Source organism: Silurus aristotelis, assembly GCF_946808225.1.
Source record: "Silurus aristotelis genome assembly, chromosome: 12".
Lineage (NCBI taxonomy): Eukaryota > Metazoa > Chordata > Actinopteri > Siluriformes > Siluridae > Silurus > Silurus aristotelis.
This window is the reverse complement of record NC_139585.1, coordinates 17,156,162-17,182,410: the sequence shown is the minus strand read 5'-3', so window position 1 is coordinate 17,182,410 and position 26,249 is coordinate 17,156,162. Positions and strand designations below refer to the sequence as shown.

Genomic DNA, 26,249 nt, shown 5'->3' with positions numbered 1-26,249 from the left:
ACAGATGAAATGCTGTGCTCTTCCTTGAACACTCAGAGGATGTCTGTGTTGCCACACTGAGTAGTGCCATTTGGTAGATTGAAGAGACAGCATAGTTACTCAGAACATATATTAAAAAAACACAGGATTATTCTTCATTCAATTTTTTCACTGGAGTTTGACATTCAGAGAATTAATGGGAACGATTTCTGATGACATCAGAAGGCTTCTCGAAGGTACTGCCTCAAGCGATTACTAGTGTTTTATGATTGTGCTTTTGACAGGTTAACAAGTAAATATTGCACTTAGAAATGTGGCTTATCAGTGGGCATGATTTACATCTCTAATAATAAATTGTTTTATTTTTATTTGTATTTTTTTTTTGCATTTGGTATTGCTGTGAATTGTTGAAAAACATTTACATAATACACAAAATGTAAAATTTTTTTTAAACAATGCACACATGGAACATAGCAAACAACTTTTAGAAACTATTTTTTTTCTGACTAAATAGTTGATTAAATATTTTCTTTTATCTTTTATTTTATAAAAAAAAGATTTAAATAAAGATAAAGCTGTTTAAACCTATCTTAAATGTATGGCAATGAGCCATACCGTGTTATTATTGGATATCAAAGAGAATTACATGTACAATTCAGTCAGACTTTTACAGTTTGACACCTTAAGATTAATATCTTCCTCATTCAAACACAAAACCACTGTCAGATGCACACACACAATGGTATTTTGCAGCATTTGCATTAACCGGTTTTGGTAACGTGCTGGCTGGAAAGGTTTGCATATTTTCTAGAGATACTATATAAAGGCAAAAATGTATACCACATTGAAAACATATTTTGCTTTAATATCAGCATTTCAAAATTGTGTTTTGTTTTGTTTTGTGCCATCAGATAATCTGTGTTTGTGTGTGTGTTTGTGTGTTTGTGTGTTTGTGTGTGTGTGTGTGTGTGTGTGTGTGTGTATGTGTGTATGTGTGTGTGTGTGTGTGTGTGTGTGTGTGTGTGTGTGTGTGTGTGTATATGTGTGTGTGTGTGTGTGTGTGTGTGTGTGTGTGTGTATGAATGGTCTTTTTCAGATTGTGAGCTTTTTGTCTCAGGTATTTTGCAGGATGAAAACCTCAGCAGACATGCTCAAGAAAAAAGAGAAATACTACTAAACAACTTTCGAATTGTTCACAACAGGTAAGCCCTTTCACTGTATTGATCTCTTCTATCATCAACTCCCAATGAATCATATAAACGTGTATAACAAACTTTTTTCACCAACATGACCATCAGTATAAGGATCTAAAAAACTTATCATAACTTCAAAAATGTGTTCCCACTAGCAGTAATATGTTAACTCAGGAAACTCATATCTGGTATATTTATTGTAGAGTGAACATGCTTCACTTCCCTCTGCTAGCTTTGTGGTTTTGTTGCACGCAGGTGAAAAAAGCATGCTACATTTTCCACTGTAGCATGGTTCCACCGAGGCACTGAGTTTTACCCAGAATTAGGAAACAAATAAAACACTACACACTGTGTAATTATAACAGATGCAAAGCAATGAAAAGGACTAGTTTACAGTAATAGATTATATAAGATAAATAAACATCACTGAAGCATCAAAAGAGAGTGTTTATCACATTATTTTTTAAGTATTTAAAAATGTTTAAAATGTGGTTAAATTATTTCAAATAAGTATTAGTTTTATAGGAGTAAATAAAAAAAATTTATACTTACATTTAAAAAAGCACAATTGCAAGAGAATGATCTAAAATAGTTCTAGATTGTATTTCTATGACTTATTAATTTAATCAAAAAACATTACAAGTCCATTTAGACGACTTTTAATTATGATGACATATAGCTGTAAACCCATTTATTTAAAAATAAAACCATTTTTTAATAATTGTGATTTAATATTTTTCTTCTAATTATTATCTGTAATTATCTTCAATTGTTTCTTTTCCCCCCAGAAATCCTCAGGAATTTCCATACAGACGTGAGTTAGCATGTTTTGTCATACTTGTTTACATGTTTTTCCGACACAAAACTGTATAAACAAATGAAACAATGAAGATCATATAAGTCAGTATTGTAAGAAAAATCTATTAAAACTTGATTGATTCATGTTCCTCTTATTTAAGTATATAACCCATATGTTTGTGTCTAATCTTCCAAAAAATCTAAAAAATGTTCTCTTTCTTCAGCTGATGTCAGGTATGAGGACAGTTCAGATGACAACCACAGTAGCTTGGGACGCTCTGCTCCTTCTGATGATCAGTCTGTCCATTCAGACAATCAGGAGGACACTGCGCCTGAATGTGAGTTCAAGCCTCTCCATGTGTTTGTCTTTTCTTAGGCTTTATATAAAATATATGACTCATATAACTGTGAGTTTAATGCTTAATTGGTTTTTATTTTAAAATTAAGCAATGTCCCTGAATCACCATCTCTCACAATTTTATTGGGTTCTCACAATGTGTTCAGTTGTTTAAAGGAAGAATGCAAGAGCAGATCAGTTACACTAACAGACATCAAAACAGTATTGTTCTGTATTTAGTAAATAAATTACCCAACATTTAAAATTTATGTGAAAAAACTTTGAGCTTGCACTCTTGAAGAGAAGGTTTTTTTTTTCATTATATACATGCATGTGTTAAACTGCATGTGTAACCAGTTCATAATGGAAAAGTCGTGCAAAATGTGGCTAGTTTCTTTAAGAACTTTAGGGAGCAATATCTTTGAAGAATGTCAGTATTTCACTGGGCAGAGTGATGATAAACTACAGTGTGGCGGTGTGTTTGGTAACAGATCACCCTCTAGTGGATTCCCACGTCGGTGCTATGTGCCAGTTTACGATACGGAGAAGAAGATGTGGGGGTGGGGATGTGGGGGTCTGTCTCCATTGCCTTAGTTAGCCTCAACAGAAAAGGGATGCAGAGCATCCTCTAGTGGTAGAAAAACACAATCGGTGTGATTGAAGTCTTCTATCTGGCTCTTTGAATGCCAGCCCTTCCTAGGGCATGACCATGATTGTGATCAAATTCAAAGTGTAAAAGGTAAAGGTTATCATAAGCAATGCAGAGAAAGAATGATATAAAGCATCCTGGAAATTGTCAGGATGTTGCATCTGCCCACAGTCTGGTGCCCTGACTGCTTTTTATCTCCAGAAACCAGTTTGCACCGTGGTTGCACTTTTGCTCCAGGCCAGAGCCATGACTGATCATCATCCCCATTTTCTCTCTTACCAGCTGGGCCTGAAACCCAACCCTATACCTGAGGGGCTGTGTCTGTTCCCCTTTTCCCGATCACTCATCTGCCATTGCTATTCTTTAAAAGGAGATGGTCGTTTCAGGGAGAAAAACATTCATTTCACTTCACACACTTCACTGTGCAAAAAATATTCTCGCTATTAACAAATTATAAATTTGCAATAATTTGCAAATCTAATGTTCAAGGATTATTGTTTTTTTTTGTCCAAAAAAAACTCATATGCATACAAAGTTCTGCTCACAAAAGACATAAAAAGTATTTTTGTGCTTAAATATATAACCTTATAAGTCTATAAAAAACGAATTAATTGAAGAAATATTTTTAAAGATCATATTTATTTAGTGCACCCATTTTTTAGGAGCAAAATTAGGAAACTATGTGATCTAATATGGCTGCAGTAAAAGGAGTTTAAGGGTAAGGGGACAAAGCTTACGTGGAGAATCACATCATGACACTCCTTTAATAAAGATAATGACCAAAGGGGGCAAGTGCAGTTCAGGGTTCATGTTTAGTTCACCAATGGGGACTCTTATTCCAAGACCTTTGAGGAAACACTGAATATTTCATTTGCTTAACTATGGGCCTTCAGCTCCATTTCAGTACTGAAATTCATATTCATTTAATTTCTCAGAGAGAATAAATAGGAAATTCCTTACATGCTTTTTCTTTTTTCAAAGGAACATTAAAGACATCAATAAGTGATATGAATTGGGTCTTATTCTTTAAAAATAAAAAGTTTAAAGGATTTAAAAACTCACTACAGAATGAGGCTTATATTGGAGAGTAAATATAATCCAGATATTCCATTCAGTGATGCCACTATGTCATTTGTATGAGGAGGAAGCTGAGAGAGTCTCTAAACCAAGGGGAGAAGGAGGGAGCTCGACTGACTGGCAGGAGGAGTCAGTGTTATTTCATTTAGCAAATACTGCCTCCTCATCTCCAGAGAGGATCCTGACACCAGATTTGTTATGGCTGACAGGAACAGATGGGCACTCCATTGTCAGGGCGCCTGTCTGTATGGTAATGTGAACTAAGTTTCACCCGTAGACTGCACGTTTGACCCGGCTGTGCATGCAGCCTCTCCACAGACCTTGTCTGGATGACAGCAGTCATGCAGGCGTTTAGGGACTCTGTCATACAGTAGAATTTTAGCCAGACAACTGGCATATATTTGGGGACAGTGTATTTTTATTTTTTATTTTATTCTGATCTGGAGATAATAAATTAAACATAATTTTGATATTTAAAATTAATTATCTAAAAATATGTTCAAATGTCATCTTAATCTGTTTTTAAATCTTAAGATGATTTTCATACACTACCTTTTTTGGATGGCAGTTATATGCCAGAATTAGTTTGTATGGTTAGAAACATTGTGGTCTGTGAGTAGAAATGGCTGGGTGGTATCAGACACTGCACATGGCCAGAGCTCTTTGTGCTTGCTGACTGATTTATGTGTTGAAACAAAAGCTTCTGCTATTGCTGTTATCTCAGCTCACAGTAGCCAAACAGCAATATGGAAGAGACCAATCAGAAGGTAGGAATGGAATCTCAGTTGTGCTAAATCTCTATCACAAATTAGATGGAGATGTAAATTAGATTTTTTTCAGGGCCATACTGGGCCTAAATTAATGAAGATATCGGCTAGTAGATTGACTTTTGTAATTAATCCTTAGCGAACTTAAGGAGGTTTTGTCAAGGTGTATTTGTTACACTTCTGTTCTTACAATTTTCATGCTGCTTCCCCAAATGGGTGGAAATATAATAGTGGATATTTTGCACCTTGACTGACCCTGGTGTGTGCTCATGCATAGTGTAGTAAACTTTAGTTGAGAGTGTTTATCTGCAGATCCTCAGCCTTCCAAGGTCTTATGTCAACCTTTAAAACATACTCTGTGAGTATCCAGACTTTGAGTGGAGCTTCCTCCCTTCTGTAAACTTTTGACCCCTTGTGTTGTGCTGGTCACTTCATGACCTGTCTGACTATGTGTGGCAGCATTATTGACTTGCACCTCTATATCGCCAGTGTAGGAATAGATACCCTTTTCACTAAGAAGTCATTTGCTAGACGTAAAATTTCACTGCAGAAATTATCATCTTTGCCATCATCCCACTATTTAGTTTACAAAGATTTCCCATACCTTAATTATACTTTTATGCTCCTATTAGCATGTTGGGCAATAAAAGCAAGCTGTTTCACGTTGTTTAGATATCTGTTTTTTTATTTCAGACTATAGATCTGGAATCTAAAACATGTTCAGAGTCTGAAATATTTTATGTATATCAATGCTCCTGCCACATAGGTTCAAAAGTTCAGAGGTTGTTTTGCTGGTGAAAATGTGGAAATTTCCCCTCCCTCTCTTTTTCTCTTTCGTTCTCTCTCTCTCTCTCTCTCTCTCTCTCTCTCTCTCTCTCTCTCTCTCTCTCTCTCTCTCTCTCTCTCTTTTACTTCTCTCTTTCCCACAGACACACACCACACACTTTTTCCGACAACTTTACCATTTTCTTTTCCCCACTCATACCCACACAAGGGGATTTTTAGAATTGAGGTGGTTATTATTTTCATTAAGAAAATAAAGAATGGACATTTATAGAAATTCCTATTCATTTCAGTGGTTTCTTTTCTTTTCTTTTTTTTTCTTTTTAGAATACATAAGATAACCTGTCCATTGTAAACAAATGTAAACTGTCCAATGCACCGTCAGTGCCTAACCTTACCCCCTCTCCCCCCATCCCCCCCTTTGCCATCTTGCAAATGAGAATTTGATTTTTCTCTCCCTTGGATTCCATTTCTGGTGATTAATGAAGTTTCAATGCAAGGCCCAGGTGGCCTGATGCTTTCTTAGGGAAATAAATGAATACTGTGGACGTGTGTGACCCTTTACATGCACTAGAAAGGCTCTGTGTTACCAATTTTCTCTGAGTGTCAGTTTTAAGTTTTTCCTCAGCATCACTATGATAGTCACTACACTGGGTTGAGATTGTACGGTCATGTTTCCAATTGTGGGTACTGTCTTTCATTGCATGCTGTTATGCTGTTCCTCATGTATGATTTAAGAATATATACTATAAATTAAAGTACTAAAATATTAAAATTTACCAAATAAAATTTCTCTAATTTGTAATAAGTCACAAAATGTACATTAGGTAAAAAAAATATTCAGATTATGACTTCTATTCCAAAGTTTAATCTAAGATGTAAAGAGACGTCTAAGAGGTAAAGAGACAATTATAGCTAAGGTCCCTGTGTTATTTACAATTTTAATACAGTATATGAAGGAAAAGACAGAAACTTTTTAATAAAAGTAATAAGACATCATCTAACACTTTGAACTCAGAATATTATAAATAGATTGCTGCACTGGAAATAGCAGGCTATGCCAAAATAGAATCAAAATATTTGGTTGTAAACCTCCGTTCTGCAAACCACGTCATGTGTGCTGTTTGTCAGAACATTCTGGACAATAGTATATGGGTTGGACGCCACCATGGTGGTGCAGTGTCAGTGTATTAATTTGCCATATCTTTTTTTGGACGAAGCATAGACAACTGTGAGAGACCGAGGTGAAAAAGTGATGGTAGTATCAGGCCTGAGGCTTTTTTCCGAAGAGTGATTCTTCATGCAGAGAGAATGGCTGGCTGCTGGCCATGAGCTCGACCTAGCCAATACAAACACTTCCATGGAACTTCCCCATCCTCCTTAATATTTTCAAAGCAGCGCCAGTGGAAGCAAACTCAACTTGCCTGTAACCTTTCACATCTGTCCTGGAAGACAATAAGATACATGATATAACTAATGCATAGCCTAGTCATGAGTGGAGGATTAGCACTCACTTAGCGTTTCGTCGCTCTAATCTTAAAAGCAGCGCGCAGTTGTGTACATTAATGTTGACTGAACCTAAGCAGGCACCTAGTCAATAGTCTTCTGCATTCTGCATGCATTAGCGAGCAGGACTGAAAAGAAGCTGCTGAATGGAGAAGAGTTTGAACAATCACCAGATTCTGATTATTTCGGCAATACTATTTCCACTGACAATGTCCTCTTGTTTCAATCAAATATAGGAATATTTTAAAATGCCTAGAATAAAATAATAATTATTAAAAGAGTAACTAAATGAAGTTTAAACGGTTTTGAATTCATTTAGAAAATGGGCAAATGTATAAGAAAAGGTAATAGGTAAATTATAAATACGTAAAAATGACCAACATTCATTCAGATATAATCTAACATTAAGTGAAGTGAATAAAAAACACATTCTATAATTATCGCCGCAACTACAGTAAGAAGTGTTTTTTACACAGCTGCATGAATGTTGTGAAGTCCAGTGAAGGCTGAGCTGAAATTATAACCCGAAAACATTAGCATATGAAAAGTCCCGAATTGAGCTAATCGTCTTTGATGTTTTGTTTTAATAACAACCTAAACAGTAATTATCTGTAGAAAATCTGTAGAAGGACCCTACTCAATCAACACTATTTTACATTATAGGATTTATTTTGCACGTTTATTTTGATCCGCTTTTTAAAAATTTTTTTTAACACAAATAAAATTAAAAATACATTTTTGTTACTAATGTTACTATTTGCTTTATTACAATTTATGTATTATTTAACGTCTTAAACGTAATTATTATTAATTTTAATAATATTTATAATAATATAATAACTACTACTAATTCTTCTACTACTACTACTACTACTAATAATAATAATAACATTAATAGCACAATTCAAACGTTGAATAATACACACACACACACACACACACACACACACACACACACACACACACACATATATGTATATATATATATATATATATATATATATATATATATATATATATATATATATATATATACACACACACACACACACACACACACACACACACACACACACACACACACATATATATATATGTGTGTGTGTGTGTGTGTGTATTCATTTCTTTATTATTGGCACATTCCGGGTAAAATATATCTGGTAAATTTACGTGCTGGTCAATGTGCAAGGACGGGTTAGCAATTTATAATATCCATGCTGACCACATAAGGACGAAATTAAAATACTGTGTCGGTGGCCTTGAGCCGGTGCAGGCGCGGGCCAGCGGTCTGTCTGTTCCTCATCAGACAAACTGGAACGCGCAGGATGGTAACGGACCCGTCTCGCGCTCTGACCCCGACACACATTCCCTCCAGGATTATTGAGTGTTATCGCGTGTCTTTATTTACCCTCTACAGACAAGCGACACGCGCATGCAGGCTTTAGGCTCTGTTTAGTTATACTCTCACATAGCACTTATATTCCATCGTGTAACTATCATCTTCTTACAGGTGACAAAAAAAACCCGTGATCAAACACACACACACACACACACACACACACACACACACACACACCATTTAAAATGGTTTTTTAGAAATGTGTTTTCTTTTACAATACATTTAAATGATTTTTAGTTGACTTTACTGTGAATAACTTTTTTGTACATTCATGTTGAGCAATACCTGTTTTATAATTACATTTTGCCAATCATATTTAATGAACAAGTAACAGAAACAAACTCAATAGGTGTTAAATAGGTGACCTGACTACACCCCATCCCGTGATCAACATAAACACTTCTGATAAAGCTGAATATAATGATTTAGATGATATTGTTTTCAAATAATATACAAATAAATCAATAATAATATTGATAATAATAATAATAAGAAGAAGAAGAAGATGGAGAAAAAAACCAAAATAAAAACGCCATAATAGTTTTCAATAATTGAACATTTTTAGACTTTTCAAACATTTTACCTAAATGTCAAATTAAGGAAATTTTTTTATAGATTTATAAATTGTAGTGAAATCAGAGGTTTTTTTTTTTTTTTTATGATTTTTAATATTGTGGATACTAAATTTATTCTACAGTTTTGTCAATTTTGGAACATAAATCAAATTATGTAAAAGTACAATGTGGTATTTGAAAGGATGGTATTACACATTGAATAGACATTTTAGGGCTTAATCTTTATTTTTGTGTGTGTCATACCTTAAAGTCGAATCTTATTTATTCACCAAAAGCTGCGAGAGAAAGTAGTTTCGCCATTACAACGTTTAGGTGTGAAAGTTTTTACATTACTGTAATCTTAAGTTGGTCCATTTTTCTATTCTTGTTAAATCCAGACTTTATGATATGTGTGCATTATGTACAATGCATGCAAATTTGGTGAATAATATTTTTTTCAGTCAGAACACATCAGTCCATATTGACTTGGGAAAAATAATGAAGATTACAAATACCTCCTGTTGTGGTTTTCATCCAGGCATTTATTTTTCTCCCCTTTATTATTTAATTTTTCTGTGTCCATCGCTGCTTATCTGGGCTCTGTGGAAGCAAAGCTCTGGGACTACAGCCTTACATTTAATGAGAACAAATGTATCAATTTGCTCTTTGCTATATGCAGCTAGAGTATTGGCATTGGCGAGGGGATGTAAGGATGGCATGAGTGGATCCTTTTTCCTAATCAAGTGCAATGCAGGAGAGTGCAGCAATTCCACTCACTCGCTCTCTGATCAGCATTCCTCCCCAGCCTCTGCCTCGGCCTCTAGGGACCTCAGCGCCTTCTGTTTCACCTCATCACCAGAGTTCAAACTGAGGTCAGCCACTGGACCCGTACTTTCTTTGGACACAACTAAAGACACACAGAAAAGCCAGTGACTCGGTGGGGAGAACTACCCTCTGACTAAAGTTTGGGATATAGGATTTGTATTGGTTAAATTCCCTGTTTGGATTTAATTACAAACCTGCTGCAACTTAATTTAGTCATTTTATAAAATTAATTTCGGCTTTATTAGGTTGATGGACAGGAGTAAATAGACATATACCATACTGGCCCACACAGGAAGACCCTCAGGCTCTACCCTCAGACTTTTATTAGATTGGTTTTCCTACATTAAACTCCTTGCTGATGTCCTGCAGTAATATAAATGTATTACACACAGCACAACTGTGACAACAACACCTCGTCAAATGATTAACTGAACTGTTACTTCTCCATATGTTAAATAGAAAAGTATCCTATTTGTAACCTTTTTTTACCTTCTAGTGACTGCTATGTTTTTTTTATTGTGTTTTTTTAAATGATGTCCCAGTTCTATGTGTTGGGTGACTGTGGGGCAGTCCCTATCTCTTTCATTTAGAATATCCTGAAATGGGTGTACAGCATTACTGTGTCATGTTTATCACAATCTATTAAGATAAATATATAAAAGTGCTCACACCTACATCTTCCTTCCTTGGTTAAACACAGCCTCCTGATTGACTTGTAGCCAAAATGAAGTGGAAAGTAATGGCTAAGTATATTAACTTCCTCAGGTCACAATAACATCAATCACATTTTATAGCAGGATTAACAGCTGAGCTCATAACACCTTGCAGAGAGTATAATAATAAGTAGATGAGAAGCACTATTACATTTACAACTTAACTCTGCTGAGTGAATGCACCTCAGAGCTTTTCCAAAAGAACGTATTTGGTCTGCTCAAAATATGCTATTTACTGAAGAATTATGTTTCATAGATTTTGGTATCTCTCTTTGTCATTGATTGCATTTGCTTTTAATGCCATTTCATTCTGAATGGTCTATGCGCCTGAGTGTGGAATGAGTTCCTAAAGAACAATAACTGAGACGTAAATGCCAGGTAATTCATATTGGTATGATAGGGACGATGTGACTCAGAGCTGTACTGCAGCTGAAAGGCCAGGCCACTGGCTTTAGCTTAGAGAGAAAGCAGAGCTCCACTAGTGCAGTGGCACTGATAAACGCAGCCCTGCGTGGCTCACTCGATGCCTTACCGCCACCAATCTTCCCCTGCCACAGAGCAGTAGAAGTGCCATGCATCACATCGCCATCTCTGGCAGCAACAGAGAGTGCCCGCGGGAAAGTCATTAGCTTTGTCTCGCTCCCTCTCTTACCTCTTTCCTTTCCTCTTCGGTGCTCTGTTTATCAACCAGTGGACCAACAAACCTGCAGACAGTTCAACCACAAAAGTAGATGCTGGACTTAAATGAATATGTTATTATATAAATATAAGAAATGTATTCTTACTCTATTCTGAAATAAATTCTTACTAATTCTACAATTTCACATGAATTCAGTGTATAGGAATCAACTCATTTAATATAAGTAAAGCTCATGCAATTGTAACAAAAATACTACAATGCATTAATTTTCTAAATAAATATGAGACTGACTGCCATCTGACTTACATAAAGGTATTGGATTTAGTTTCACATAATGGAATAAAAATAAATTCAGGCCTTGCTGGATTAAAGTGCTGTTGAAAGCATTTATGTCCTGAAATATTAATATTTAGCCCTAGAATATTTTTAAGTGAAAAAGCTTAACATTTCCACTTACAAATAGCCAAGACAGAGCAAAAACAGAGCAATGCTAGTGGTAAAATAATTATAAAACAACACTGTTCTGAATTATTAAATATGCAATTTATATTTAAAGTGAAATTATTAGGCATTAATTAATTTAATTAAAACATTTTATGAAGTCTTATGACTTAGTTCTGCAGTGTGTGTATTTGTTTTTTTTTTCCCCTATTTTACTATTTTTAGTAGTAAAGTCTTAAAACCTGAGTAATGTTATATATCTGGCCCTCATACAATCTTGTACTTAGCACTTGTATAGTTGGCTTTGACTGTTTGGCTTTGTTGTCAGATACAAAAACATCACCTCTAATTGGTTTGTGAAGACTAGGTGTCTGAATTTGGATACTGAATTTAGCCAATGGGAATCTTGCACGGATGGGTGGGATCAAGAACAGACCACTGAGTCTTCTTTTCTTTTGTCTAAAAGCGAAATTTTAGGTTACACTGCTACCCTGTGGAAGAATAAAAGAACATAGGCCTCCACAGTCACCCCTCGCTTCTATCAACTGAAAAGACACTAAAGGATTTAGAATGCTCTAGCCCTTACCTTTAATTCATTGCTCGAGGTACAGGGTGCCACTGTATGTGCTGATCACTCTAGACTGTCTTGTCAGTGGGTGTGTGAAGATGAGAGACCTTTCCATGTCATCTCATTTTTAGCCATTCTCATCTTTTCTCTGTTTATACCATATCTGCTAAACTATTAACACCGCTTGACCCCTTAGATAAATGAAGAAGGGGAGGTGTAGATGGATGAGGGGATTAAAAGGTGTCAGAATAAAGGAACAAGAGGAAAAAATGAACAGAGAGGAGGATGGATCATTTGGTCGACTAAGGGCTCTTTTTGATGTTGATATATCAAGCTAGCTGTGACAAACATGTACTGCAATTGTATTTATGATGACATGGACATTGGTGTGTGTGTACAACAGGCTGATGTCTGAGTGAAGGTGCCTGTGAGTGTTCAAGTGTCAGGGAACTTTGTTTTCATCTGTCTGAAATCCAGTGCCAGTGAAGACATTTTTCATGAGACTATGTAATTGTGTCAAAAAAGGGCAGCCTTTACAGGTGTTGCGTATTCAGTTAGATGATTTTATTGTGTTAAATTTTATTTATGGAAACAATGAATATCACTTGGCCCCATGCCATCACCACAAGCTTATCCGGTTGATGTAATCTTCATTTTGACAAGGGATTTATTATGGGGATGTTATGAAGTTCACTTACCACCTACAAGTAACTTTGGAAGTGCAAGCTCTTTGAGGGTTTCTATAATACACTATGCACTATAACATTCAATATGTCACAGGTAAAACATAACCCCCATTTAAAGAATAGTATCCACTGTCATATGTGCCCTAAAACATGGGATCATTTAGAAATAGGGTTTAAATCAGTCCCATGTTCAATTCAGAGGCCCTCTGTGGTGGTCCGAAACTGATGAAAGGTAAAAACAAGGAGAATTTTAGCTTTGTGTACCATCTGTTATTAGAAAGGACTTTTACTGTGTCTGCTCAAAAACATAAGATTGATTTAACACTATTAAAAAAAGCTATGTAACACATGAACCAGATGAAATATTGAAATTCAAATATAATGACTGAAATATTAATATTAAAAATCACTATAAAATATTAGAAGTAGGAGATATATGCATGCAGATATTTAATAAAGAATAGATCTCCTGACACTCGTACTGAATACTTCTTAATAACCAAGATTCCCACATTAATCCCCCTATAGTTGCTCAATTGATTACCTAGACTGGACCACTCTATATCTATTGATCCATTTTGTTTCCCAAAGCTGCAATAAAATCTCTAATTCCTGACAAGAAATGTGTTTACATTGTCTGAGTTCAGCTTTAGAGCTCTCTGTTGGCCTTCTACCAGGAGAGCATTGTGCTTGGAAATCTGACATAACAACTTCTGATGCACCATCTTGTTATTAATAGCATAAAAAATGCTGTTACATTAATCTTATTGAGTTTTTCCTACTCGGTTGCCCTCATTTAGATTTTCGAGATATTCCCATAGTGGCAGCACAAGATCTAAGTAATATTCTGAAGCAGGGCTATCTGGAGAAAAAAAGACGGGGTAAGAAAAAAAAAATCACAGGATTGTCAAATAAGTGAGCGATTATGACGTTTGTTGAATGTATACTGTAATTTACAATTGTCCTTTGCATTCATTTACAAGATCATAGCTTATTTAGGATGGAGTGGCAGAAAAGGTGGTGTGTTCTGAACAATACCATATTTTACTACTTTGGAAGTGAAAAAGGTATGTCCATTTCACTCAGCTGAATTGTTTAGTCGTGATATTTAATGTGGTCATAAAGATTCTTATGTTTACTGTTACAAATTTTATAATTCCAGACAAACAGCAGAAAGGATCGTTTTATATTAATGGCTATAGTGCAGAGCTGGTATCCAACTTGCGTAAAGACTCCAAGAAAAACTGTTGCTTTGAGATGAATGCTCCAGGAAGGCGTTCCTACCAGGTTTGTCCAACCACTCTCAAATGCCATTTTGTTTGTTTAGAGCTACATTGTATTATTACAGTGAGGTCTGCTTATTTGCTCCTTCAATTGTGCCTTTTTCTGCAGTTCACTGCTAGCAGCCCCCGTGAGGCAAGGGAATGGGTGGACCAAATAAATTTTGTCCTAAAGGGTAGGTTACACTGGGTGCATGATTCTCTTTTAACCATGTAAATACTCTACAATACATTATGCTGAATAATTTTGCTTGAATGCACCACAGCCTTTTTATAAATTTTGATCAGGACAATTGTACAATGTCAGTGTTTAAAAGGGGATATGCTTTGCTTAAGACTGATGCTTATAAATACCTTTCTGAGCTCAGCCAATCAGGTGCTTTGTAGACCTCCTCATAAAGTATGTCATGCAGCTCCTGAGTCCCACGTGTTTCACTCTGCCTCCTCTTCCGCGTAGCACAGCGCTCTTTACGGGAAATTGATTAGGCTGTGCATGGGCCATTTTTCATAGACATTGATCTGGCCCTGCTTGGCATCCAGGCAGTGAGGATGTGATAGCCTGTGTTACAGAGCTCAGTCACCTGCAATCAGGTCCCATCTCTATCTGAGACAGATCTGGAGCATGGCCACAGCTCTAAAACGGGCTCCTTGTGAGTCTCTGATTTGCGGGAAGTAATGAACACCTCTCAGATTGTTTATACTCTTCCTACTTACCTTGGCCATGCAAAACTGTTATCTCTATCATTAACCATAATATACACCAGTATGTGTTGGCCAATTTGCTTTAGAATAACATTACATGGTCAATATTTGTGAGATAATTCCCCTTTATTTAAATAAGATATTTAAATATGTTTCAGGTGATTAACATTTCTATGATTTTTTTTTTTGACAATTCTGAGAATTGTTTGTTGATCTTTTTTGATGTTTTATACTTTTGATCTTGTCTCTCTTCATAAATGTAGACCTGAGTTCTAGCTTTATCCCCTTTGATGATGACGAGGAAGAGGAAGAGGAGGATGAAGAAGAGGCATATGATGATATAGAAAGGGCAGGAACTCCACCACCACATCTCGGGCAGGTTTCTACTGCTGCCTTGCCTCCACCACCACCACCTAGTGGCCAGGAAGTGAAGAAGGACAGACCAGGGGCAGTAAGAGTGGAAGAAGAAGAGGAGGAAGAGGACATCTATGAAGTCCTGCCAGGTACATAGCTGTTTCTTCAGTGATGCTAATATCTTTTACATTATAATACCAATAAACATTGAAAATTGAAAATATTTGAAAACATCATATTTCAGGTGTCTAAGCATTATCTTGTGCTAAACCAATGGTAACCAATGGGAAGCATTAGAACACTAATTACTCTTAAGAACCATATGAATGAAAGGAAAGGTTTTAGTTTTAGTAAGAAACCCTATCAAAATAGCAAAAGGCTAACATATCATTTGGCACCCTGTCACAGTCATTCCCATGTGCCAAACTAAATATGGGGAGATCTGCTACCCCAAGATGGGACCAGCAGTCAGACAGCACTTAGGGAGAGCCCTGAGCAGAAACACATCAGTCCTTAGTGCTGTCATTTTCACCTTTCTTAGCCATGTGTGTACTGGAACTGAGCTGCCCACAGATGGTGGATCAAATGACCATCTCTCTCACCCTTAATCCATCTCTCTCTTCAACCTCCTGTTCCTCTAGCAATGAAAGGTTTTACAGTAATATCTTTAAAAGATAGTATGCTATGAGAGTGCAGTGGTTTTTCAAAGGACTACAAGGTGTTGGAATCTGAGCTATCTATTGAGCCATTTTGTTCAATGTAGTTTTTTTCTAGTTTAATTTATTTAACTGCACTTGAAAAATAAAATCTAGGTTGGTATCATTTCATAGATCAGGGGAGTGAATTTATTTTACTGGAATTTAATACTAGCAAATGGAAAGAATGGTAATTTTTATTGTAAATGTAAACATCTAATTTTGTTGATATAGTGGCAAATTTTAATTACATTTTTTGAAATTGAAAATTTTCAGCTTATATATTACAATAGAATGTAACTACATGATAAATTATTTGGTTTAAAAAATAAAGCTATATTTAATAGTCCAACTGTAAAAAAAATTCATGAGCAGGCATGAATTCTGCCCCCCCAATACACACACGCACACACACACGCACACACACAATTCCTGGAAGTGGAGGGCCGATTTGTGCTGTGGGAAGTATAAGGTTGCTATGTGGTGGCTTTATCGGCAGGCTGACAGGGTGAAGATAGATGTGGGAGACAGGCAGCAAGGCTATCATTGTCACTTTACAGACCAAGAGGTGCCACACCCTAAATCAATGCTCTGCCTTCCCTGACATACTAACTAAAAATTCAGAATGGCATCTTCCCTATCATCAAAACTGCAAACATTTTTTGATAATTGCACTTTTGTTCTATAATTCCAATGGTCTGTGGCAGGAAAGTCCACTGTGGTGTTCAAGTAATTTAACATTAATTGACATGAACTGAATTTTAGTGTTCAATTAAGAAGCACATATGGACCATTTACGCTTAAAGTTTGGTTTTGGCCTTCTTTTCTCATTTTTTTTTAAATGCCTTCTGGCACATTTTTAGAGGATGAGCTCTCTGACCAGTCTGATGAGAGCACGAAGAAAAGGCAAAGAGCAGGTGAGAAATGTTTATCATGTTGTCTAGACCTAGTGCCTTTACCAAAAAAATTTAATCATGAATGTGTTTTAATAGTTGTGTCTGTTGGTGTTTCCTCATCAGATCCATCATCAGATTACGCCAATTACTATCAAGGCCTGTGGGACTGTGAGGCAGACAAGCCAGACGAGCTTTCATTTCTTAGAGGAGACCTCATCTACATTCTAAGCAAGGTCAGTTTCTTTGCATTTACAAACCTGCATGCAAACAGATTTCACACTTATTTTATTCACACATTAAACTCACTTATTAAAGCCTTTTGAGGCTTTTTGCTTCAGTCCATTTTATACATTATACATATACATATATATATATATATATATATATATATATATATATATATTTATATATATATATATATATATATATATATATATATATATATATATATATATATATATATATATATTTATATATATATATATATATATATATATATATATATATATATATATATATATATATATATATATAAACTACTCTGTTTTAGGCACCTTAGCATACATTTAGCACCTTGTCTAAATTGTCACTGACAGGTTTTTTTTTAAGAAATTAAAAAAGCGTAATTTATTTCACTCTGGCAAGCAGTAGACATATGCTACATGGTTACCAAAATTAGTTTATTAGATTAGAAAAGATAATGGATATTTTTAATGTAATAAATTAAATTCATACATGAAAAACCTGTATGTACATGTACAAGGTTCTATGAAGCACAATACGTTGTGTGCAATAATATATATATTTTTGTATACACAAAATTCTTACTTTTTACATACAACAGAACAATATTGTCATAAACAAATATACATGCTAAAACTGCAGAATAATATATTCTGCATGTGTTCTTGCAAGGCTCAAGCAAAAGCTTGTAAAGTCAGCACTTTTACCTTGTGTGCCATATTGAGGTATTGTTGTGATAAGACTTTTTTGTCGCTGGTGTAATACTGCTCGAGAGCTAGATTCCCAGTAATGGGCTGTTAATTCATTACAGGGGTTGTATCACACAGAGTCAAGTGTTTAGTCGTGCATGACTTCTTATTTAGTGCATTCAGCATCTAGTGTTCTATAAATCTATAGCTTACATCTTACACACGTACTGTCTCAACAGCATACACAGGCTAGCTATTTTACAGACACTGGAAATCAATGATTTAATTTCCCCCTTGACTCTCAGTAAGTCAAATGCACAACATTTTAGAAAAAAACATTATTTTCTCATTCAATAATATTGAAGCCTTTTGAATTATGTCAGGTGTAAGTGAACAGTTTGTGATGAATTAAATAGACACAATCTGTGCAATAATAATGAAACATTATAATACCTGACATCTACATAATGTTAAACACAATGCCATATTTTATATGCACTCTGTTGCTTACCTGTAGTTCTCATTATCATGAAATAGTGCGTGTATGAGTGTAACTCTCCGATCATCCATTTGAATTAATTACCAGAGCCTATACAGATAATTTATTTTCCGTTTAGTTTATGCTGGAGTTTAGACTGTGGGATTGTTTATCCAATTTGTTATGATTCTGTGAATGCATTTTCATGTAGATTTATGACATTCCACCTGTAATTGATCCCTGTGGTTCATCATATAATCTTTTATTAATGGTGATAAAGATCCAAACGACCAGATTATGATTTTTACCAGCAATTCCTCGACCACACGAGGATTTCCTGCACCTCTGAGTTGTTTTAGACCAGGAAGGTTTGGTGTTTTTGTTTTACGAGTGCTTGCCTGGACCATTGACCTCAACACATGAATTATGGGCGACTGGCTAGAACTCCAGCTTACCTCTAACAGTCTCCCTCATAAAGCAGTGCATATAAAATAAGAGCGCGTAAATTCTGCTGTCCAGAGGCGTGGAGGGGAGGCCGTGTGTATTTGTGTCAACGTCGAGCGTAATTACGAGGTGCTAAAGACATGAGAAGTGCTAAATCACTGGTGCTAACCAACAGGTTTGTACTGTAGCGCTATGACTGATTGCGCAGAAGTAAAGCGCACCGAAGAAGCATCGAGGAGCGCAGTAGTAGTAGTTTTCTGACTTACAGCAGAGCAGAGAATGTGAACTCAACATGTTTTCTGATCAGATATTATCGACTCAAATGTTTCTGCAATGCATGCGTGTCCTTAAAATGGCTGTGCCGCATCGGTAAATAGGTCAATAAAAGAGGGCGCGCGTGAGTTCTTATATGCAAAAAATATGAAAATGTTTGTTTGTTTTATTAAAATTCGGCACAGGAGTAAAGGGTATTTGTTTAGAGAGGTTTTCCCATCTTTTTTTCCACTTGGAAATCAAGTGTATCAAACAGCGTCCCCGAAAATCGCGCGTAAGATGATAATTACAATTAGGCCTAAGCGCGTGCGCCTCTGTGTGTGTGTGTGTGTGTGTGTGAGAGAGAAAAAGCGGGGGTCTGTATGTTCAGCCCTCCGGCGTCGTAAAGTATACGAGCACGGGGAGCCTGCGGTGGCAGAATAAACAAACACGCCGAGCTGCTCGCTCATCTGCATCCGAGTTTCATTTTCAATCTTGCCCCGATTAATTCGCCGGAGTTAATTTTGCGCTGCGCTGCGCTGCTCAGGCCTGCTCGGCTGTAAGAGTCCCCGAGCTTCGCCTTCAGCGGCTCCCTCGCTACGGTACAACATGAAATAGTGGCCGAAACCAACATCCATCTGGCAGCGTTAAAGCAGCCTCGCCGAACCACAGCACTGGAGAGAATGGCCACTGATGGCAGCAAAGCATGTTCAGGGCTTTTCTTCTCCCCACACTAATCACATCGCACTTGCGTTTCTAATCTACAAACGCGCTTTTATTTGTCCTTGTGTGATTGCAGTTAATTATGGCGCTCAATGGTAGTATGATTCATGATAAAAAAAAAAAAAGGATATTGCTAATTGCAGCACATCCTGCTAGCGCAATTTTTATGGTATAAAAATCAATTAAAATGTAAACAACTTTATATAAAAAAAAAAACAGAAGTTGGAAAAGTTTAAGGAAGGATTGTAAGGGGAGCATGACCTCACCGGCATTACTTTCTCTGTTCTTTCTACAACCATCCCATTCTCCAGCATTCCTGTCATCTAATTTATGTCTCCCAGTTTCAAAGTACACGACTTTAGAGGTCAGACTCAACACATGCCTGAGTTCCCAATGGAATTCCCGTAAAAATCCTGCAATAAGACATGCAAAGATTTATAGCTCCAAACATGTAGGCCAAACTTATCCAGGAACTGTTTAACATGCAGGACACCTAACAGCACTCTCTTTCAGTTCCCCATGCCTTTTGAAGCATGCACTGCACTTTCACACCAACAATCCTTTCCACCCTCGAGTCATAAAATAGGCTGGAACGCTGGACTAGACAGAAGCCTTAAGTGTTTAGCTGCTCAAACTCTGTTGGCAAGACTTGTGTACACCAGTGACACCTTCTGGTTAACCACGGACATTTCCTTCACGTAACTCGTCGCATCCATTTACAAGTTTTACATAATTATTAGCTAATACGACAAATAAATAATACAGGTTTACCTCATTGTTTTATTTTTTAATTTCTTGCCAATGGTATTTATTTTTACAGAGAGGACAAATCTTACATTTATATTCAATCTACAAAGTACTCAATATGTTGTGTCCTATCCCTAAACCTCACCACAGAGGTAACTTGCAAAGCACGTGTATGATTTATTGGTATGTGAGTGGTCACTTCTCACTAACTGTGTCTGTGTGAGACTATTTTCTCCTCCCCAGTGGGTCATATCTTCACCAGCTGCAGAAAAATGGAAGCTCTTGCTGCCCTAGCACCCAGGGGGTCATTCCTACAAAATGTCTAAAGAAAAGGAAAAGGGTGCAATAAAAAGGAAGGAAAACCTAAGGAAAAGAGACAGGGGGCAAGCATTAAGACGTTGTGTGTGTCCACACCCTCCTCTTGCTTTTTCTCATTCCCTCACACACACACACACACACACACACACACACACACACACACACACACACACACACACACACACACACACACACACACACACACACACACACACACACACACACACACAAAAAAAACCCCTGCTTTTATTATTGCAATAGACACCAAGCCACTATATAGACACATTGGGCATTCTATTTACCAGCAGAATCAGCTGGGGGTGAGTCTGGGGTTCTGGGGTCATGCAGAAGGCAACGGTCATCTCCCGGTCAACTACAGTAGGTCATTATTCAGCCTAAGCCAATAGTCCAGAACTGCATGGCGGCAGCCCCCTCCCGTTCTGCCTAATTATTATAAATGGAAGGCCACATAAACAGCCATCATTACAGGCACTCAGCAGCATACACAATCCACTTTAAATGCCTATTAAGTTAAAGAGCCATCAGTAATCCCTAGCGTACTTTTACAACAGCAGCTAGTTTATTTGCTCATCCACAGTTTTGATCATCATTTTGCACTATCTATAGTTGAATAGCCACGAATGTAATAGATTATAAAGATTGGCAGTTTTATCTAAAGTATGGATCGTTCTTTTAATTGTTGCTTATCAGTGCACACCAAAGGTGCCTACATTTGTAAAATGCTATTCTACATGTGTAAACTTTCACATTTTTAAATGTGGTAACTTGTTCTGTCTGTGATTGGAACTTAACATGCATTGGTTACTGATTAACTGATTAGGATATAATTACATGATGAATGCTTTAAGAAACCAGGATATCACCGCAGGGTATTCATTTTGTTTGGTTTCACTTGTTCTGTGTCATATATTGCGGCAGCGTGTTCATGCTCTTTATAATGACAGCTAGAGATGCTCTGCAGCCTGGGTGTGTGTACTGCTGATACACTCCAGTGCATGACAGCAAGAGAAAAAGGAGAGGGAGGGTTAGATGAAGGGGAGGGGGGAGCAGCAAGGCCTGAACGGCGGGTTCAGCGGCAGGGCAATGAGAGACTTCCTGCGCTCCATCACTCCCAAGGCGTACCTCAGTCAGCTGGTGGCCTGCGGCACAGGCCTCATGTCTCATTCTTATTAGCATCTCTCCTGCCTCCTAAGTGTGTATGTGTGTGTGTGTTGCTGAGTGCAAAACAGACAGAATAGGTAAGAGGGAAAATAAAGTAAATAATTAAAAGATGAGAAAGAAAGGACACTTGAGAACTCAAGGTGCCAACGATAGAATTTAAGGAAGATGATAAAGAAAAACTGTAGAGAACCAATGAAAAAACACAAGAAGTAAAGAAAATAGATTAGATAGAAAATAGATATAGAGTAATGGAATAGAGGGATTAATAAGAAGTCTATAGTCCATATCTGGTTGTTTGGCTACATTAATGTTTTAAACACATGAGCTACTCTTCACCTTGTCATATGCCATATGACATTTCTCTAGTTAAGCCGCTCCTTTTGAAGGCATCATTAGCTGCCAGTCTGTTCCCCGGCTGCCTGAGAGTGATGGACCCATTTGAATACCAGCGCTCGCCAGCCCCCTGAGTGAGAAATAAATGATATCAGCCACACGCTGCAGACTGCAGGTGTTGCCATAGCAACACCCACTCTCTGCTGCTCCCCGTGCCAACCCCACCCATCTCTGAAAGAGCAGTCACACAGAGGTCATCGGCAGTGCTACACTGTTTCTTTCGCTCATACCACCCTAAGTGGCACACTGGCATTTTATAGTGTATGAGGTGTGCCTACACACAGGTCAAAGTGAAACACACCTCTCCTCCTCCACCACTGACATGAGGATGTGATGGATTTGTTCATAAGCCCTTCAAGCTTCTATCTGGTAGTAAATAACAATAGAATTACAAACAAATTCACATTAAGATGAGCCCATCATTCTATATTGTTTCTCACTCAAAAACCTCTTACTCTAAGATGTGTGCACTGTTTCCAGTAGATTAAAACAGTAGATGAAAAAAAAAGAGACAAAAATAAGCCATGAAAGAGGACTAGCATGATTGAATACTTAAAACTGTCAGAGAAATATAGTCTGTCTTAGCTTGAGTCTGCCTTAATTTGAGTAGTTGTATAAACCTGTGGAACCTCTGTAACAGAGGTATAATTTAGATGTATATTAAAATGGTGTGGTTGATAATCAAAAATTTAAGAAGAGGTAAAATTAACTTTGATTCATGTCAAGACGGAGAACAGCCCTGCAGCAGCGCCTGAAAAGAGAGTGGGTTTATTTTTGTTCTTTTCTCTCAACTCTGTTTGCCCTGCAATTTCACTCACATTCAATCAACTTTGGTTAGATGCTCTGAAACAAAAGTCTTGAGTTCACAGAAGTCTCATATGCATAGGCAATGCAGATGCTGGTAGCCCCATTAGATTATTCCCCTGCTTGGAATTCATTCCTCCTGACATCATTAGAGCAGCTCGTCTACATGGGCTGAAGACTACATTAGGCTTGCGGCGCTGTGTGTGAAGAGATGGTAATTAGTTCCCACTCTCCTCTGCAGGCGCTGGATGGATGACAAGCTCATCACATCTAAATGTACTGCGTGTGCTTGTGGAATGCTAAAGCACTATGAACACAGTCTAAGTCTCTCCCTGTCACTCCATGTTTCCATGTTCACCAGCCATCACATTGATAATATTAAACACCTTTGTGTCCATTTGTCAAAAGCCTGGACTGGGACTCTGTCCACTAGTTGCTCATAAGTGCCAGGCACCTTGCCTTGCTGGAGTCTGATTAATAACTGGGGGGAAAACACATAGCCTAGCTGGAGTAATGAGAAGTTTAAAGCCAATAACTAATTAGGTGATCAAACTGCTTTGCTCAGATGTTGCCCAGAGAATTTGTCTAGGCCATCAAACTGAAATAATTATAAAACCATCCTAATATCACCATGCCTGCCTTGCATCACATTTCTTCTCACATTAATTCCCTGATGTGAAGTTTAAGAGAAAGACGTGTTGCTACATACATCTGGAGTAAAATCCATATTAGACAAGGCTGTATGTATAATTAAGTGTGTGCTTTGTTGTCATGACTAGCTCCAGTCTGATATGTGTTTCACGAAGGTCTGCAGCACACTGTTCATATATCATGGAGTATATTGCTAAATTGCCTGGTTTTCCTTTTGACATTACAATGCATGAGGCTCAATCCTGGGATTGATTCCTCGCTTTAGTATATATACAGAGACAGATTTTATACATATATATATATATATATATATATATATATATATATATATATATATATATATATATATATATATATATATATATATATATATATAAATCTTATTCACCTTTATATTTACCTCCAGATGTGATCTGTTTCTTTTCTAGGAGTACAACATCTATGGCTGGTGGGTTGGTGAGCTGCATGGTAATATTGGTATTGTACCCAAAGACTTCTTGCACCCTGCTTACATTGTTTAAATTGTTAAAGTATGTAAAGCCCTAGTTCTGAGTCATTGACCTTGGGCATTCTTAAAATCTTAAACATACAACGCAGATAAAATGTCACTGACAATTACTACGACCTATTGAACAGAAGGCCCAAGACACACAAGAATTCTAATAAACAGAATTGTCTGTGTTTGCAAACCAAAACTTTTAAATAAGTATGTAGTGACTATGATAGCCAACACCCTCTCAATACTGACATCTGTTGACAAAAGAAAAAATAAAACAGCAGGAAGTAAATATTGAATTATGATGTCTGTTTTTTAATAAACAGTTTTGGTCCCAAAAACTGTGTAAAATTGTCTCATTTAATTATTCGCTTTTTTTTTTTCATATACATTTTCTTGAGAATATATTATTATATACAGTATAACTTCCATGTAGTATACCTCCTCAATGAAATGGAAAAGGGGCATTTTGAAAGTGGATCCTAATGTGTGCTTCTGTTTATGAAGCTTATATGCCCCAAATTTCAACTTGTTCAGCATTCTGAAATTCTAATCATGGTAATAAAGAGTGCTTCCTGTCAGCTTGAACAGTCTGGCTTCTTCTTCTTAAATTTGTTTTCATCTGCAAAACTGCTGCTCACTGATTTTTATTGTACCATCGTATGTGAAAACCCTAAACACTCAGCAGTTTCTAAAAATACTCAAACTGCTAGCTATTGTCAAAATCACATTTGTAATATTCTTATGTTTGATAGTTACGTTAATTAAAGAAACTCATGACTTGTATCTACATGATGTCTGTGCTACTGTCTAATGACAACTGCACACATTAGGTGTGCCAGATATTACATCGTCTTATATAATTATCTACCAATGTATTATTATAATTAATTATAACAATTTATATATAATTTGCATATAAGCCATCAAATAAAACTTATATAAAATACTGTGCATAATGCCATCAAACAGTCATCTATTGTATTTCTTTCTATAAAAAATTTTTTATATAATAACATACTATGCTAGTGGTATTTATGCCATCTACTGTCCATAAGCTGAATTGTTACATTCTGTTCTTGGCAACCGAAAATGAGCGCTTAAAAAATACAGTTTAAAAATTATGGGAACCCTTAATTATCACATATAATACAATTCAGTTAAACTTCAGTGACGTTAATTTGTTCAGTTAGTAAGCATAAGCGATGGTAAATAAGTTTCACCTGCTTTGGTGCAAATAAAAGTGCCAACACGTAAACAGCTAAACAACCCTCAAAGGCATTGCAGGTGGTGGCCACAAAATTGCAATCTCCTTATTCTTCCTCATGGATTTGTTTTTAGTTTTGCATTTTACTTGGATAATTGTCATTATTTGTAGCATGAGGCAGTACCTGCAACCCAATCAGGTAGCCCAGGTCCTCAAGGATGGCACATCCATACATGCCAGTACAAGGGGGTTTTGTGCAACTCACAGCACATTTCCAATAGCATGCAAGAGATTCCACTGTTACACTAGAAGATATTTTTCCGTTTGTGTGCCCCGTTCTATGTATAAATATGAGACAAGTTGTGTGACAGACATGAAAGAGTCTGGAGTGAATGCAACATAGGTTCCTCCTAGTGCATGACAATATCCAGCCTCACATGGCCATAGTATAGAGGCAAATTCTGGATGCCAAAAGGTGTTGGTCATTGACTGGCCATCACATTTTTCACATATGAATTGCATTGAGAAGCACTGGCACATTATGTATCGTTGCATCCAAAGCCACCAAGTAGCTGTCCAGGAGCACACTGATCCAGGTCTGAGAGGTGATCCCCGAAACACTATCTGCCATCTTATTAGGAGCATACCCAGACATGATAAATGAAATCTATGCAACTTTAATTGTTGGTGTAATTTTGAATATCTCGTTAATGATAAGATCCAAAATGCAAAGTATAGTGTTCCCTGAATTGTTTTGAGCAGTATATTTTTGGAATGTTT

The 26,249-nt window shown here is 36.7% G+C and overlaps 1 protein-coding gene across 1 annotated transcript; it reads left to right on the top strand.

The window, feature by feature from the left end:
• skap1 (src kinase associated phosphoprotein 1) lies at positions 1 to 24,850 on the top strand. The gene is made up of 12 exons (XM_083556225.1): positions 1 to 215; positions 1,076 to 1,181; positions 1,961 to 1,986; positions 2,195 to 2,308; positions 13,716 to 13,796; positions 13,899 to 13,982; positions 14,078 to 14,202; positions 14,308 to 14,371; positions 15,161 to 15,400; positions 16,810 to 16,863; positions 16,966 to 17,075; positions 24,195 to 24,850. The coding sequence occupies exons 1-12, from the start codon at positions 176 to 178 to the stop codon at positions 24,285 to 24,287; spliced, it is 1,137 nt and encodes a 378-aa protein (XP_083412351.1). The 5' UTR covers positions 1 to 175; the 3' UTR covers positions 24,288 to 24,850.
• Positions 24,851 to 26,249: the final 1,399 nt, after the last annotated feature.